Raw genomic sequence first — 17,775 nt, 5'->3', positions numbered from 1 at the left:
TTCTTTCTCAGGTGAATGGCTAAAAAGACAGCCCCCAAATCACAGCGTATACAGGAACATTTGATTCTGGAACCATTTTGACTTGACCACAAGGACATTTGATTCTGCCTTTAAAGCTCTTTTCCTTAGTATGTACAACAGACACTTCTGCCCATTCCTGAGCCTCACCCCATTCTCCAACAGAAGAACATACTGTCAGGTGGCATCAAAACGGCCAAGTGAAAATGTCCCTGCATCCTAAGATGTCCTGTGCTTCTTACATAGCTCAGGTAGGTAGGGAAGAGTTTTTTCAGATTTTCTCAGACTGTTTTATTTTTTTCCTAAATATGAACCTCCAGGGTCTGGTACACAGACTAATTATGAAATTATAATGATAATGCATGTTAAGAAATCATCTATCATGCAAGCATGATTAACCAAGACAGCTAGCTAACTTTCTTGTCTTAGGTTTTCTTTTGCTGCCAAGGCAACAAGAACAACTCACTGGACACTGATGAAAACCTGGGTCAATTATTAATTGCCATAGCTATATATATATATATATATATATATCACACACTATATATACATATATATATCACACTTCCTTTCTTAATAGTATGAAGACATCAGCAGAAAAGGAGGAAAAAAAGACTACAAACGATTTTAAACTTTAGTTATTCATCTACTGTACAAATTAGAAGTCAACAATATCTTAATACTTCTAAAACTTTTCTAGTTTTGTGCGACTGGAATTCATTGATATTTTTAGTTTCAAAACAGAGATATAAGTACTAAAATATACAGTAACCCACATTTTACCCAGAATTGGAGGAAAAGACTTAAGTAAAATTTTAGTTAAAAAACTAATTTTTAAAATAATGTGTTATATCATTTTATTCCCAGTTAAATCAGGCTTGAACCCTGATAGCTTTGAGTCAAAACACAAAACTTTGGCTATAAACATTATTAACTTTTCTTAACTTGGACACTAAAATTGTGTTATTTATTTATCTAAAGGGAAATAAATTACATATTCCATCCATTGCTGTAGATTAGTTGTTAGAAGAATAAAAGGAAAGTTGAGTTAAAAACAAGAAACGTTCCCTAGTATAGGAAATTCAGAGACAGAAAGTAGAATGGTGGTTGGGGAGGGGAGGATGGGGAGTTGTTTCGTGGGTATAGTTTCAGATTTGCAAGATGAAGAGTTCTGGAGATTAGCCACACAACAATCTGAATGTACTTAACACTACTAACTGTACACTTAAAAATGATTAAGACGGTAAATTTTATTTTGTGCATATTTTACCTCAATTAAAAAAAAAGAGACCCATCAAAATATTCTAACGTGCAATGATAGATTTTCAAAATTAAACCTTGTACACATTGTTCAAGTTCTCACCTTTTAATTTGTTCAATTCCCTCTTTGATTTTGAAGGGATTTATTTTAATATCTTTTTGTTTGCAAGCTTTGTTTTCAACGACTGCAAATTATTAAAGCTTTAAAAACAACAACAAAAAAGGAAAAAATGTTCAACATTAGATGGTAGTAAAAATACCTCAAATTCTCTAACAACAGCAGCAAAACCTGGGTTTTTCTTGCACTGTTCATCCAGCAAAGCTATATTCTTATCAAATTCTTTGATGTATGTGGAATACATTTTTAGGTATGGTCCCTTCTTTACAAAGATATCAGCAATTCTTTGTTGTTCAGTCCTAAGGACAGAGAAGAAATAGACAAAAAGATAAAAAGAGAGTGATTAATATATCCAAAGCATATCGAGCAATGAGCAGAGTCCCATATCTGAGCCATCAGCTTATGTTTTTTCTCTTCTTGTAAGACATATCCCCAAATGCCTGCTCTTCACCACTTCCACTGCCACCATCACATCTTGCCTGAAACCTGCCAGCCCTCTAAGTCTCCCTGCTTCCACCATCCCATTCTTCTGTGCAGCCAAAGAGTCTAAAAACATATATCATATCAAGTGACTTTCAATGGCCTCTATGGCACTTAGCAGAAAAACAAACTCCTTACTTTTGCTTCCTTACAAACCCCATGGGTCCTGCTGCTGCCTATCTTTCTCACCCATCTCACACTTCTCTCCCACTTTGTCATCACTCTCCAACCACACTGGCCTTCTTTATATTCTTTCGACACACAGAATTCATTCCCACTTTGTAAACTTTTACTAATGGCTTCATCACATGCCTGGACATATGGAACCCAAGGTGCCTCTTCCTTTTCGTTCAGAGGTCAGTTTAAATGCTCTGCCTTCTTAGAGCACCTACCTAGGCCACCTAAATTTCATTCGATCGCACACTATTCTATTTTACATCTCTGCAGATCAGAAAACTGCTTCTATCTAATGTTTCTTGTCTGTCTTGGTCTTCCCCCACTAAAATGTCTGCTCCGTGAGAGCAAGAGCCTTGTATGTTTCGTGCACTGTGATATTCCCAGCATGCGTAGAGTGCTGACTAGCACACAGTAAATATTCAAAAACTCGCTGAATGCAGAAATTAAATATTTCATCAAGTGTTATTAAAAGCTAATGTAAAAATAAATGTTATTTCAGAAAGCATACTAAAACCAAAGAATATGTCTTAACTCAAATACCCCTGAGAGAAAAATATTTTAATAAGTAGAAAATATCTTATCCAAGGATTAGAAGACTTTTATATCAGTAATAGGTGTAGCTTTTTCCATAATTGTTGTTTTAGTTGTCCCTTTCATCAATTTAGTCTGCTCCTAAGAATACTTAATACTTGAACATAGAACATCTATAGATCCAAACTTGAGAAAACTTTTAGTACAAACAAAAGCTATATTTAAGACTCGTCATAATACTTGCTTGCAAAAATATGCACATCTTCTTCTTTTAAGATGATCTTTTATAAGAAAAATGATGAAGTATGTACACAAAAACTCTTTGTAATTACAATTTACTTGTATCCTGACTTTAAAAAATACCTTTTGGTCATTCCTCAGTCCTTAACTCTGTGTTACTTTATACTTAGGCTACAGCTAAGTATTAATCAATCATCTGGCATATTTTCCCAACATACAGAGGCACAGATATTTCCAGAGGTATTTTTCTGGATTATATATAAAGAAAGCTTAGAGAGAAATTTTTATCATGAAAGTAGGTGATACTATTTTGTTATTCTAATCATTTTGGGCTCCCCATGGACTTCAACAATAAATTCAACCCCCCTAGAGCAAACTTTCTATATATTTCCAAAGATGTCACCGAAGTTTCTGCTTACTTTGTACAGCACAATGGAAGGAGTTAACCTTTTGGTATTCTTTTCCTGTTCTGAGATCAACAGTGTCTACAATGATGTCATACATGTGCAAAGTCTCTAAACCAAACAACAATCATCTATTATCTCAGTGAATGGCCTCTTTCCTAAAATGCAAAGAGAGTTTCATGACTTGAAGCTCCAGGAAAGATAGATAAAACATTTTAAAATGTTTCCAATGTGAACGTACCAACTAAACTCCTTCAGTCTCAAAACTCTTGATTATCAAAGGTCACCTATAAAAAGTTAAATTGGCTGGATACAGGCCCTTCTTGCTTTTGAGGCAACATTACCAAAGAATTTAAAAATGTATAGTATTGAGCTCAGTGTATTACGGTTGTGAATTTTGGCAATCTAAAATGATCAATCTACAGGTAACTGCCAAGAAAATTCAATACATGGAAACAACTCAATGTAAGGAACAACACTTCTCTGTCACACACAGGGCCCTTATGGCTTCATCTAAAATTGAAAACTCTTGGAAAGCTAGTCAGTCCATTTTTTACCAGTTCAACATTCTTTCCTCCAGTTCCTTCAAGAGATCCCGGTTGAGCTCATACAGCTGAGGCAAGTAGTACAGGATCTGATTTAGGATCCGGTCCTCAATCACTGGTTTCCCAAGTTGCCTGGAAGCATGGGCTACCGCATCCCGGAAATCCTATTACAGTTCAGAGGAGGAAAAACAATATACATACACATATGTAACTTGACAAAAGCCTTTTTCCCTCAGTCACCCTCTTCCCTAAAACAATATAAATTGCTAAGCTGTATTTTTCATATAGACTTACCAATTGAAAGTACCCACCTCCTCCTATCCCACTAACCTAGACAGGAAATTACACACACACACACACACACACACACACACACACACACACACAAAGTGGCTAGGGTGAATATTTGGTTTTAAAACAGACTGTATGATAATTCTCTTAAATCTTTAGATCTGATCTCCAAACGTTGCACTTATACTAAGAGGGTACGTGGCAACTGTACTGCAACTCTAACTAGTCTTGAAAATTATTCCAACACTGCTGTATGAACACAATCTATTTTAAAGCCCCTGAGATATCTTTACTAGCTATTTTATTCTGGGTTTAAGAGTCCCTTTGTCCACTTTCAGTATCATTTCCCAACAGCCGGAGTGTTCCAGGTGAGGCACGTGGAGGGTGGCACCTTCTTGATCATCAGAGAATACCGAATCTAAGCTCTCATTCCTGATTTACTGTGTTTCCTTGGACTAACCTCATTGTCCTCATCTGTTAAATGGGTATAATAATAGTTATGAGACTTTAATTACATATGGCACATAAAGCTTTTTGCAATGTGTTTGGCACACAGAATCAACAAAATATTTTAACTCTGGACCTTAAACTCTCCATTCCCTCTATCCAACCTCCCCCAAAATTCACCAGGATTCACACTTTTCACAAATAAAAATTTTTCTCTTCACATATTCTTTTCCAACAACTTTTCCCTATATGACTATTTATACTATCTTTTAAGACAAGTCCACATCACCCCACCCTATCACTCCAGAAGACTTGGAAAGAGTGGGGTCGGAGATCGAATTTGTCCAGATTTCACTGTATCTCGAGGCCCTTCTTCAGGGGGTTAAGTAAAACAATAGTGGAATCTGTTCCACAGTCCTCAGGATTCAAAAACAAAGATTTTTCCTTCTTAGAAACAGCAGGTTTAATTAAAACCTTAAAGCAAAGGTTGGGTAAAACAGACACTCTACTAGGCTTTATCTTCCTTTACCTTTATTTCTAACTGCTTTCCCTTCAGGGATTCACTGGGCAAATTAAATAAACAAAAAAAGATTCTGATTTCTCCCCCGATCCCTTCAACATCTTCCAACACACATACATTAACCATGAGTATGTATGTTTCTTGTGAAGGACAAAAACTTCATATATAATTTAAGAGTACATGAAAGGACTCCTTTTCTAACATATATTTTACACAGGTTAAATCTTATGCTCAACAAGTGCTAATAAACCCTTCACTTAGGCCTCAGTACCTGGGACTAACTTTATTGGTCCAATAGTCACATTAGACCAAAGGAATCAACTATTTACACCAGTAACTAAAGCACTACTTTTACAACTAATTACTGTAATATAAAATAAGAATTTGTAACTCGTATAAACTCCAATCCAGAAAACCACAGAAAACATCATCTCCAGAAACCAAATGGATATTGGCCAAATTCCACCTCCCAACAGCTTGTTTCTATCAGCACTCACTTTTAGTAAGAGAAAATAGAGCCACTTAACACTTTTGAAAGTTATTAGATTTTCCATCAGGCAGAACTAAAGAATACATTTACATATCACGAATAACTTCCTCAACTGCAAATGTATTCAAAGGACAACAGTTAAACATCTTCTATAGTATTTTTTGTTTTACCAGTTTAATGATTAATATAACTTAGATTCCTTGTTCAGCAAAACAATGAGCACTGCCCTTTCTTCTAGAAGAATAAATGATGAATATGTTTGTCCCTTGGCAGCAGGATGACTTATTTTCCAGTTGGAAGGTATTTCCTCAGCTAGGACAGTGACATTAGACATTAGCTGCTAAGTAGCTCAAGGATCCTGTCTGACATAGCTTTTGCCAGACCCTGCATTTCATATGTCTGCCACCATCGCCAAAAAGGAAACTTGTTTATTTAAGACACATTCAACAGAGACCAGCTAAATCCATGCCAGACTGACCAGTAAGATGGCTGCCTCTAGCTGGAGGCCCCTGTCACATACCAGACAAAACTTTACTTTTTCCTGTACTACTGGATGGTGTAGGCAGATCTGGATGAACTAACCGCCCATGACGTCTCTTTTAAAATTATGAGTAGCACGTCAGAATAAAACAGAAATTTAATAATTAAAAGAGCAAAAGAAGAACATTTAATAAAGACAACAGAAACTTTAGAGAGTTTATATCCAGTTTAATTATTTGTAATAATAATTACAAATAATTCCTAAGACCCAGAAAGTTATATATTCCAAGCAAGCACTACCAGGGCCATAGCTGGTCTTTGTGGTGCCTTTTTTAAAAAAGAAAATGGCACCCCTTCCTCCAGGCCAATGCAACTCACACCAAGGGCCCTACTCGCAACGCATGGCCTTCATAACCATGCACAGCAGCCCTGGCTCCAATCTCATTTCCTCACCTCTCAGGCCACCATCCCTTGAAAGCAATGTGCTATGGCCTCAGTGATAGATGTAATTAAATCACACAGGAACTACAGAAAACACTCTTTACCTTCTTAGTTCTTCACGAAACTTAACTATTTCCACAACTGGTGCCACTGGGGGGGGGGGACATCTTTTTTTTTTTTTTTTTTTAATAAAAAGGATGATTACAACATATGTCTGGTTATTTTTCTAAATGCTAACGCCAGGATAATTTGGGAAAGTGTGATGACACGAGCCAGAGGCAAAGCTATTTTTGAGCAGAAGAATCTAAATTCACCAAGACCTCCTTAACTGAATCAGTGAGGACACAAGACTATGGGACTGGCACTTCAAAACTTAGATCCAGAGTATACTTTTTCACACTGGAAAAGCTGGGTGATTAAAATACAAGGAGTGAGGGGAGCTGGAGTGTGAATATGTTTGGCAAGCGACAGAGTTTATTGACACCAACTACATATACTTAAGTCTATTCTTCTAACATAAAACCCACGAAAGATTCTGTATGCAAAACAGAACCATCTACACTCTAGTTTCTGGTCACAATAACCAAACGCTTGTTCAACTTGGCATTTTCAGAAATAGAAATGGACTTCTGAATTATAAAGCATATCATAACATTATTCTTAATAATTTCCAGAAAACCTACAATTAAGAACCAGATCAACTTTAAAAAAAGCCCCTCAGTTCCTCTGAGGTATTAACACACTAGCCTTAACAGGTCTGATCACTTGGGCAAGACGTAAGCAAAAATCAATGCAAATAAAACCGAGTACGAACATCTAAAGCAACGAAGCAGAAAACAGATGGTCTTGTTCACTGGAGCAGGCTTTATATCTCCAGTGCCAAAGAGAAGTAAGTGACTTAATTACCAGCTGTCCTGACTGGGCTTCCTAACCTTAGGGCATTACTTAACCACTATGATGACACAGTGAATTACAAAGACCAAATGGACATAGGGGCAGACAGGGAGCTCTGCAGGGCTCCCTGCCCCCTAACGGGTATTAAGAATCAATTCATATTAGGCAAAAGCAAAGCAGCTACTAAGGTCAAAGAGCTTTGATACATATGCAGAAACGGGTGTGAAACTATGAAGTAAAAGTGAAGGGGGCAAAGTCCCCACATTAACAATTTGATTTTGTTTTAAAATGAAAATATTTGACCAATGAAATTATTCCTCCCTCCCTATATGCTCAGACCTGGTGATATCATGCATAGTCATCAGTGCAAAACATGACTGAAACCAATTATCTCAACTCCCCAAACCTCTTAATAACATTAACAAGTAAACATCATAAAACATTATATATAATATTATATATAATTCATAATATAACATAATATATTAAGCAACCAATATTTAGCTTCATTCTCATCTTTAGAAGATGAAAAACTAGAATTTCTCCAGTTTCCTGGGCCAACTGAGATAAGTCTAAAAACAAATAAATATACCCCAAGATACACTATACACCACGGTAGAGATTTCAAGTAACAATTCTTAATCAATTTCTGAACAATCACTAAATGCAAGGCCTCAGACAGACCAGAGTTCAAAGTCTGGCTTTGCCATTTAGTAGTGGGTTACTTTTGGTCGTTAGCTTACTCTCTTCATTTAAAAAATAGAAATAACGTCTATTTAATGGGGTTCTTATGAGGATTAAAATAGATAATTTATGTAACATAGCATGCTTCAAGGCACATAGAGAGTACTTAATAGAAGGACATTTATTTAATTAAAAGATATTTGGTTAATTTAAATGATCACATGAACATCATTTAAGATCCACAAGTCCTGGAAGCTTGGAGAGAGAGCTCTGAAACAGATGCATATAAAGAGAAGGAAATACCAAACCAAGGTGGGTAAAACAAACACCTCAGCAGCAAGACAAAGGCGCTCCCAACAATGCACTTCGTTCAGTGAAAGCAAGTCCTCACATGAACGAGGCTGCTCAAAAAGTGAAGGTTTGGTAGCCATGTCAATAGATGCTAAAAGAGGATTCCTTACAACTAAAGAATAAATGATAAATAAATGGTTCACAAGACTCAAAAGACAGGGTATATTCAGTAGAACAGAATGAAGTCATTTTAAGATGGGAACAACTAGAGGCTTCTATGAGGAAGCCTTCTATTCTTTTTATAATGCATTTTTAAAATATAAAAGATATATTCTATTTAGTGATAGACATCTGGATGTCCAGGTAGTTCTACTTCTAACTCAATGGATTTAATGAGTTTCTCAAGTTTTCAAGGTAATGTATGTCCAAACTTAAAGAAATTAGTGGAACAAAGATGCTTTATTAGTAGTACTACTTAACTACTAATTAACCAGCCCATCTCTGTCCAAAAGATCTCAAAGTCTCTGATCATTCCCCTTCAAAATATTCTTTAAAAACTCATGCCATTTGGACATACATAAAATAAATTTATAGAGATGTTTATTAAACCAGTGTCCAATCAGAGAGCAAATAAGATAAAACAAAACCAAAAACATATTGTATCATTCATACTTAATTATATTAGATGTCTAAGGTGTTTTATCTTTAAAATGTACATTTATATACAACAGCAATCTCTGCATTGGACAACTTCTGTCACAAAGGGAGAAAACATACACAAATAACTAGAGTTTTGCCAAACCAAGTATTATTCTTCAATTTTCTGTCATTCATTCAACAGATATTGAGTGGGATACAACAATAAACAAAACAGATAAAAAAAAAAATCTCTGCCTTCATGAAACTTACTTTCTAGTGCGGAGAGAAACCTAGTAGGATGTACTTCATGAACAAACTCTATTTTGATTGATTTGATTAAAAGCTTATTTGATAACATCAAAAGTACATAGCATGGATTTTTATATTTATACAAATAATTTCTGAATAACAGAGCACTTTATATCGAAGGGCCTAACTGAAAGCCCTCCACTTAGCCTGCAGCTAAAACTAGTTAAGTACTTACCATTTATTTTGCGGGATCTCATTTAATCATCAATCAACTTTACATGATTATTATTATTATTATTCCCATTTTCTAGAAGAAGAAACCAAGGCTTGACTAATTTCTCCAAGAGCACATAGTGGCAGAGACAGAATTCTTAACTACTAACCAATTAGTCAAATTCATTCATTCAACAAACATTTACTGAGGGCCTTCCAGTGAACAGGAACAATGGTAAGCACTGGAGATATATGATCCCTGCCTTCACTTAGCTTACATTTTAGTAGAGGAGACCAAAAATAAATAAGTAAACAAATATACAAATTATATTAAGTGCAAGGAAAAACAAACAAGCGGAAGTTATAAAGAAAAGGATGGTCAAAGAAGATCTCTCTAAGGAAGGAGGTCACATTAAGCTCAGACTGGGAGGATAAAGAAAGAACTAGCTATGAACAAAATGAAGGAAGAATGAACATTCCAGGAAAGTGCAGCGGCAAAAGCTCTGAGCAGGAATAACCTCAGCATTGAGCCAAGAACTTAAAAGAGGCCAGAACATAGTCAGTGAGTGTGACAATGCCCCCCTCTCTTTCCCGTGTCTCATCTCATCACCAGAGGCCAAATCACATAGCACCTTACAAGCAGGGGAAATCACAATTTATTGTCCAAACCAGATCATTTTTGACAGTGAAAGGGAGCTCAATAACCAGGATGGTCAAAAGCAGACTAGGACACAACGGCCATCCTACTTATAGGCCTTGGTGAGTAGCTTGGTTTTCATTCTTAAAGCAAAGGAAATCATTTAAAGAGTTTTAAGCAGGAGAGTGACATGACTTAATACATATTTTAAGAAAATCACTCAATATTTATAAGAAAAAAAAATCATATAAGGAACAGATTGGAGGGAGGCAAGAACGGAAATAGGAAGCCCAGTTAAGAGGTTGGTACAGTTGTCTGAGTAAGAGATGATATTCTGGACTAGGCTGGTGGCAGTAAAGTGGAAAGAGAATCCACAGTTTTGCTGATGGTTTGCCTGGAGAGGTGAGTAAGAGGGAGAAATGGAGAAGAAATCCTCGTTTTCTGGCTTTGGCAGCTAGGATGGCACTACCATTTTGAAAAGGGAAAGACCATCTTTTAGGACTCTCCTTTCTTGTTGGACTCAACACGGTATTGACTTAGAGATAATATGCACATTGGACCTTTTTTCAAATCCAGGTCAAAGTCCAGGAGCTCATGGTAGATACTGCAGAGCATGTACCACACAAAACATTAATTGCCAAGTCTTGCCTCTGCCTCTGCAGGCCCAATTTCTTCACACAAACATCAGACATGAATCAAAGCCCTCAAGCAAGTACACGGGCTCTTAGAATCTTAAGTACATTTTAAACTGTGTAACCTCCACCCAAGTCTAATTCTTCCCAATGTAATAATAGCTTAAATGATAAAATTCATTAATTTAGATTTAAAATTTTTTTCTATAAGCTATTTCACCTAGTTCAGCAAATCCTAAACATAGAAGTGTTAGTGAGATACAGTGATATATTAAAATTTAAAAAACATGGCTACCATATTGGACAGTGCAGATATTAAACATTTCTGTCACCTGAAAAATGCTACTCTAGAGTATCTATTAATGGGGAATCATGTATAACTGAAACAACGGCTTCTCCCAAGCCCCCTGTTTACCTGGTTGATTTTCAAAAATACCCATGAGATTATCTAAAGTCTGTTAGATAGATATTTTAAAGCAGTCATATTCTATCATATAACACAGAAGTTAATTCATTTAGATGAAATCAGATAGCAGCAGTGCTCAGGATTAAAACTATCCATGTGCCACCTCTGTGGAGTACTTTTGGTAGACGAATAATATGAACCTTAATAGCACGGTGGGGGTGTTGGAAAGAAACAAGAGACTCTTTTGGCTTCACATCCTGGTGACAAGCCCCTCCTAGTAATGGCTCATAACCTCGTTAATACCTGTTGTTAAGATACCCTATAGGGTTGGGCTCTGCCAAGTTAGTATTTGCACATACCAGGCAGGATGTTAACATGAGGTTTGGCAGATGATCTACTCTCACTCTTACATTAAAGGCTTAAGAGGTTTTGAAAATGTACAAGCCAAGGTGGGTTATAGATGATTCACTCTGTTCAACACTGCTGGGAAGAGCCCAAGGCCATTGATCAGATCAGATGTGAGATGATATGGGAAATACTTTGGTCTGATTGTCCATTCTTATAGTGCTTATGATTTGTTACAAAAATAGAGACGTGAGAACAGGACATATATCTTTAACTAACCAAATAAAGCTTTTAATTGCTTCCCTATCTACTAGAATCAGAACTTCCTTCATTAAAATGAAATTTTAGGGCCGGCCCTGTGGCTTGGTGGTTAAGTGCGCGCGCTGCGATGCTGGTGGCCCGGGTTCGGATCCCGGGTGCGCATCGGGGCACCGCTTCTCCGTTCATCCTGAGGCCGAGTCCCACATGCAGCAGCTGGAAGGATGTGCAGCTACGACACACAACTATCCACTGGGGCTTTGGGAAAAATAAAATAAATAAAATCTTTAAAATGAAATTTTAGTATAGGAAAAAAAAAGGCATTTGAAAAAAGTAAAAAGTTAACTGCCTGGTAATAGTAGAATGAATGCTACCCATTCACTGATGCTCTACAAGGAAAGATGAAGAAGAAGAGGGTATTGGAAATGCAACGTGAGAACCTACTGTATACTGTGGGCAATACTAGGCTCTTTCACATAGTTAATTCCATTGATTCCTCACGAACTGAGAGATGGATATTTTTATCCCCATTTTACAAATGAGGAAAGCTAGACACAAAAGGTTAAACTATTGTCTAAAATTCACATAGGTGGTAGGAAACAGAATGTACTAAGCCAAGGCTTCTCAAAGAATAGTCCACAAATTGTTATTGGTCTGCAAAGATATTAGTCAGGAAGTGAACGTAAGGGATCAATTTATACCAATTTGACATGGCCATGAACTTTTATTGTATTCTACAAAAGTTTTGGCCCTCTACGAACTGTAAATTTAAAAATCCAGTCCCTCACCACAACAGCACTACCCTAGACTATAAGCACTATGAGGGCAGGAACTTGGTGCTGTTTACAGTGGAATCCTTAACACGTATCCCACACAAAATGTGTTGAAATAGCAAACTGGAGTTCAAACCCCATAGTACTTTTTGCCTCCAAGAGCTTATAAATTAACTTGCAGATGCTTAAAATTTCCTTGCAGAGGTCCTATTCCTATTTAAACATGTCTATCAAAGAATAGGTCAAATAGGTACAATTTGCTCATCCTAGAGGTATGTTCTGAGTTTCCCAGAAAAGAGCAATTTAGCTTTTTCTTTTCCCCCTATAATTGCTTATACAACAGAGAGAATCAGGGCACGGCAGCAAATGTACATGGAGTTTATTTTGAAAAGCCATTTATTTATCAAGCTTATTGTTATTTATTTGAAATAACAATATGCTTGAAATAACAAACTTGTTTGGGAGACCAAATATTGCTATAAATATTTTTAATGAATTATAAAAGAGAACTTACCAGTATAGTCAAGATTTATGTGAGAAACTACCCATGGGAAAATAATTTCTCAAAACAAATTAGCAAGGTTAAGAAATTTTTTTGAAAATGTTTCCAAAGCTACAGATTTTTCACACAGGAATTAGGCCTCCATGTGTCCCCTGGACCAAGCATACCGCACAAGGGGATCATTTCGTGAATGTGAATCACCTTAAGGGTAATAAGCCACTTTCCCTGTTCATATGTATCTATTAAAAGGAAAACTATCTATTAAAATGAAAAGCAGAGACATAAATGGGTATATATTTTATAAACCTACCATTTCTCAGCAATTAAGTTTAAGATGATGTTAATAATTACCATCCTAGTAAATTTTCACTTCAATTTCTTTTTTCATTGTTTCCTCTACTCTAACCTTTTCTTTTGTTAAGTCTTAATATCTTGCCAAAATATAATTGGAATAAAGTAACACCAAAAGCACTTTAATTGCCAATGCGTAATGAAACTTGTGAAAACTTGCAGGTACAAAAGAGTACATGAGAAACATGAATACGCAGTCAGACACATACCATAGTTGTTTCCCAACAGGTTCATTCAAGTTGACAATTATAAAAACTGAAAATAGAACTTTTAGAAAGTTAGTTGTAAAATGTCTATTTTAAGTGTCTTTGTGGAAGCTTATTCAGATAGAAGAACCGTTTTGAACACTGATCGTGACATTCTTTCTATATTGCTAGTGCAAAATTCTACTGATAGCAGACATCTGCAAATGCCCAAGAAGAAATATTATCATTTTAAAAACTCTTTATTATGAAGATAGAAAGTTTGAAGACATGGAGATACAGATACAAAGGCTCTGTTTTTCAGAAATCATCTGGGTATACTACACATACATGAGATACATAGATTTTAGAAAACTTCTATATTCACATCTATGTGTGAATTTAAAAATATAACCATGTATTAGAAAGCACATACATGTATATCCATGCTAATTTAAGTTAATTATGCTGAAAAATTTTTGACGTAGAGAAAGATGAGAAAGAAGATAGCCTTAGACTTCAAGAAAATATTAGATACTTACAATATGCAAAAGTTTTAACACATCCACAAACCTGTAAAAAACAGCAATGAAAGAAATGTTTTAAATGAGCCAATGGGTAAGCAAATAGTCTTCCAAATTATAAACTAGATACCCACACTTTCTCTGAGCTCATGATCTCCTTGGCAATATGATGGACTTTACTTTTCATTCCAGTATCTTCATCCTGTGATAAGAGTGCATTAAGAAAGCATGAACTCATAAAAGGATAATGAAGATCAGCTTTGAGCTAGTCAGACCTAAAGTCAAGCTCTGATACTTATAAGTTTCCAAATAGAACACATTTCATACCGTGTAACATCTAAAACGGCAAATGTGGAGAATTAGATGCGGTTATTAAACCATGATACAGGAGGAGCTGAGAGCAACTGGTAATCCTCACCATCATCAGCGCTGCATTGATGGACTGCCCCGAGGAGCCCCAGAGCCTTGATGGAGCATACTGTCAATGCTTCAAAACTGAAAAGTCACATTCTGCAAGGGAAATGACCCCTACAGATGAACATGAGTTCTTGGGGTGCACATAAGTAATTTAAGATTAGTAAATATCCAAAAACAACAAATGTTGGAGAGGATGTGGAGAAAAGGGAACCCTCATACACGGCTAGTGGGAATGCAAACTGGCGCAGCCACTATGGAAAACAGTATGGGGATTTCTCAAAAAATTAAAAATAGAAATACCATACGACTCAGCTATCCCACTACTGGGTATTTATCCAAAGAACCTGAAATCAACAATTCAAAGAGACTTATGTACCACTATGTTCATTGCAACATCATTCACAACAGCCAAGATGTGGAAGCAACCCAAGTGCCCAATGACTGACGAATGGATAAAGAAGATGTGGTATATATACACACAACATACCATACACACACACACACACACAATGGAATACTACTCAGCTACAAAACAAGCCAAAATCGTTCCTTTGCAACAACATGGATGGACCTTGAGGATATTACGTTAAGTGAAATAAGCCAGACAGAGAAAGACAAACACTGTATGATTTCACTCATATGTGGAAGATAAACAAACACACGGACAAAACAGACTAGTGGTTACCAGAGGGGAAGGGGCTTGGGGGGTGGGCATACGGGGTAAAGGGGCACATATATATGGTGACGGACAAATAATAACGTACAACTGAAACGTCAGTGTTATAAACTATTATGACCTCAATAAAATTAATAAAAAAATGATTAGTGAATGTCCCAAAGGAATGTATGAGAGAACTTCACCCTAGGTAAAGCCACTCTAAGTCAGACAACTTAAGTGCAGTCTGAAAAGGGCTCTTCTTCAGTCTATACCAAACACATGCCATGGACTCTCTGTTTCCTTAAAACCTCTTTTAGAAATATGCTCTTACAGTCAAGGCAGTTTTATTCCAAAGAGTTGAAATGAAATTTTTTTTTTTCTGCTGAGGAAGATTTGCCCTAACATCTGTTGCCAATCTTCCTCTCTCTTTTTTTTCCCTCCCCAATGCCCCAGTACATAGTTGTATACTCTAGTTGTAGGTCCTTCTAGTTCTTCTATGTGAACCACCATCACACCATGGCTACTGACAGATGAGTGGTGTGGTTCTGCCCCTAGAGAGGTTCTGGTGTGGTTCTGCTTTGGTCGCTGAAGCAGAGTGCACCGAACTTTAACCACTAGGCCATCAGGGCTGGCTCTCAAACTGTATCTTTAAAAGGACAATCAGATAGATGAATTTGACTTCCATCCCTATTATTATTCGTTTTTTTCTAAGACAGGTTGTTGAATGATTGTTAGATTGTTAGAATGACTGATCAGGTTAGATAAGTTCTGTTCAACTGAGCAGGATGGGGCATAAGTTACTCAATTCCATTTACCATCTTTTAAAGAACACATAGCTAACATTCCTTAAGCACAATCTGATCTTGCAGACCATGTGTCAGTCATGCACTCATGACCACGATTGTGTACACATTCACGTACACACGTAGAGACAATTGGATAATAGTTATTTTGAAAAATATTTTAGCAAATCAACGCTTTTCTAACTATTAAATGGGTTTCTCTATGTCATCTATAGCTAGAAAGTTTAATATTGGTAAAATACAGTATATCTTTTTAAAATTAGAAAGTCAGAAGAAATGCATTAAAAATAAACAGAAAGCTAAAGCACTGAAAGAACTGAAGCCTGGACTCTGCACTTTCCATTTTCGGATGATATGAGGTCCCTTAAAAGTCAAGAGGTGGTGTTAGCAGTAGCTTTAAAGAAACCTAGGGATGCTATAGATGCTAAAGCGTTTGATTAGTGGAGCCACCTAAAATGTGTACCAGCTCTGTGCAAAAAACTCCTAGTAAGTGTACTTTTCAGCATTTACCCTCTATTTCCTTTCCTCTTTTGAGCACTCTCCCTTTTTTAAGTTTTTACTCTGAACTTTTTTTTCCTCTTCAGGATCTTGCTCTGCCAGGGCCTGGTTACAGACAATTGTGCAGAGTGATTCCATAATAAATATGTTATCCCTAGGCAGACACCATGCTTCCATTACAGCAGGGCACAGAAATACTTTGTGGGCCTGACAGTCCTTGTCTGTAAAATGAGTGTTGAGCGCTCAACTTTAGAATCCTAAGATTTAAACATTAAATATCTCAGATCTCAGGTGTGGTGCGGCAAGTCAGTGTGACAGAAGACGGCAGCAATTCACAAAGGCAACACTGGGGCTGGTGACTATGAAGTATTTGTTTCTTTTCTAGAAACTGAGACTGTAACCTTTGGGGAGAAAATGGTGGGTACAGGCAAAAAGACAGACATGTGGATCAATAGGAAAAAACTGAGCATCAGAAGTAAACCCTTATATTTATCCAAAGAACTTGAAAACACCAATTTGCAAAGGTACATGCACCCCTGTGTTCATTGCAGCCTTATTCACGATAGCCAAGACTTGGAAGCAACCTAAGTGCCCATCAAGGGACGAATGGATAAAGAAGCTGTGGTATATATACACAATGGAATACTACTCAGCCATAAGAAAGGACGAAATCCAGCCATTTGTGACAACATGGATGGACATTGAGGGTATAATGCAAAGTGAAATAAGTCAGAGGGAGAAGGTCAAATACCGTATGATTTCCTTCATTAAGTAGTAGATCGTGACAACAATGGACGGATACATAGGGACAGAGATTGGATTGGTGGTTGCCAGAGGGGAGGGGGGGAGGGAGGAGGGTGAAAGGGATAATTCGGTGCATGTGTGTGGTGATGGGTTGTAATTAGTATTTTGGTGGTGAACATGATGTGGTCCATGCAGAAATAGAAGTACAATGATGTACACCTGAAATTTTTACAATGTTATAAACCAATGTTACTGCAATAAACAAAAAATTAAAAAAAAAAAAAAAAAAAAGAATCTGAAAAAAAAAAAAAAAAAAGAAGTAAACCCTTAAATTTATGGTCAATGGATTTTTGAGAAAGTTGTCAAGGCAATTCAATAGGAGAAAAGACAGTTCTTTTTTAATAAGTGGTTGAAAATTGCTGGAACAATTGATCCACAAGCAAAAAGGTGAATTTATACTCTACCTGACACCATATACAAAAATTAACTAAAAATCTATCATAGACTAAATGTTAAGAGCTAAAACTATAAATCTTCTAGAAGAAAACACAGAAGAAACTCTTTGTGATCTTGGTTTAGGCTAACAATTTTTAGATACAACACCAAAAGCATGATCCATAAAAGAAAAAATAT

The 17,775-nt window shown here is 36.5% G+C and overlaps 1 protein-coding gene across 3 annotated transcripts in view; it reads right to left on the bottom strand.

The window, feature by feature from the left end:
* FGD6 (FYVE, RhoGEF and PH domain containing 6) overlaps nt 1-17,775 on the bottom strand; it is a 110,802-nt gene that overhangs the window by 44,564 nt on the left and 48,463 nt on the right. For 2 of the 3 annotated variants that reach the window (XM_087449089.1, XM_014779992.2), the window contains exons 4-7: nt 14,157-14,224; nt 14,041-14,071; nt 3,786-3,937; nt 1,539-1,695 (exon numbers count right to left, since the gene is read on the bottom strand). In XM_087449089.1, coding sequence (XP_087305215.1) covers nt 1,539-1,695; nt 3,786-3,937; nt 14,041-14,071; nt 14,157-14,224 — 408 coding nt within the window. The remainder of the gene's footprint in view (nt 1-1,538; nt 1,696-3,785; nt 3,938-14,040; nt 14,072-14,156; nt 14,225-17,775) is intronic. The other variant, XM_087449090.1, reaches the window with a different exon arrangement.

Source organism: Ceratotherium simum, chromosome 25, assembly GCF_057802395.1.
Source record: "Ceratotherium simum simum isolate JZ-2026a chromosome 25, ASM5780239v1, whole genome shotgun sequence".
Classification (NCBI taxonomy): domain Eukaryota; kingdom Metazoa; phylum Chordata; class Mammalia; order Perissodactyla; family Rhinocerotidae; genus Ceratotherium; species Ceratotherium simum.
The sequence above is the reverse complement of the archived record's forward strand: the minus strand, read 5'-3'. Positions and strand labels throughout refer to the sequence as shown.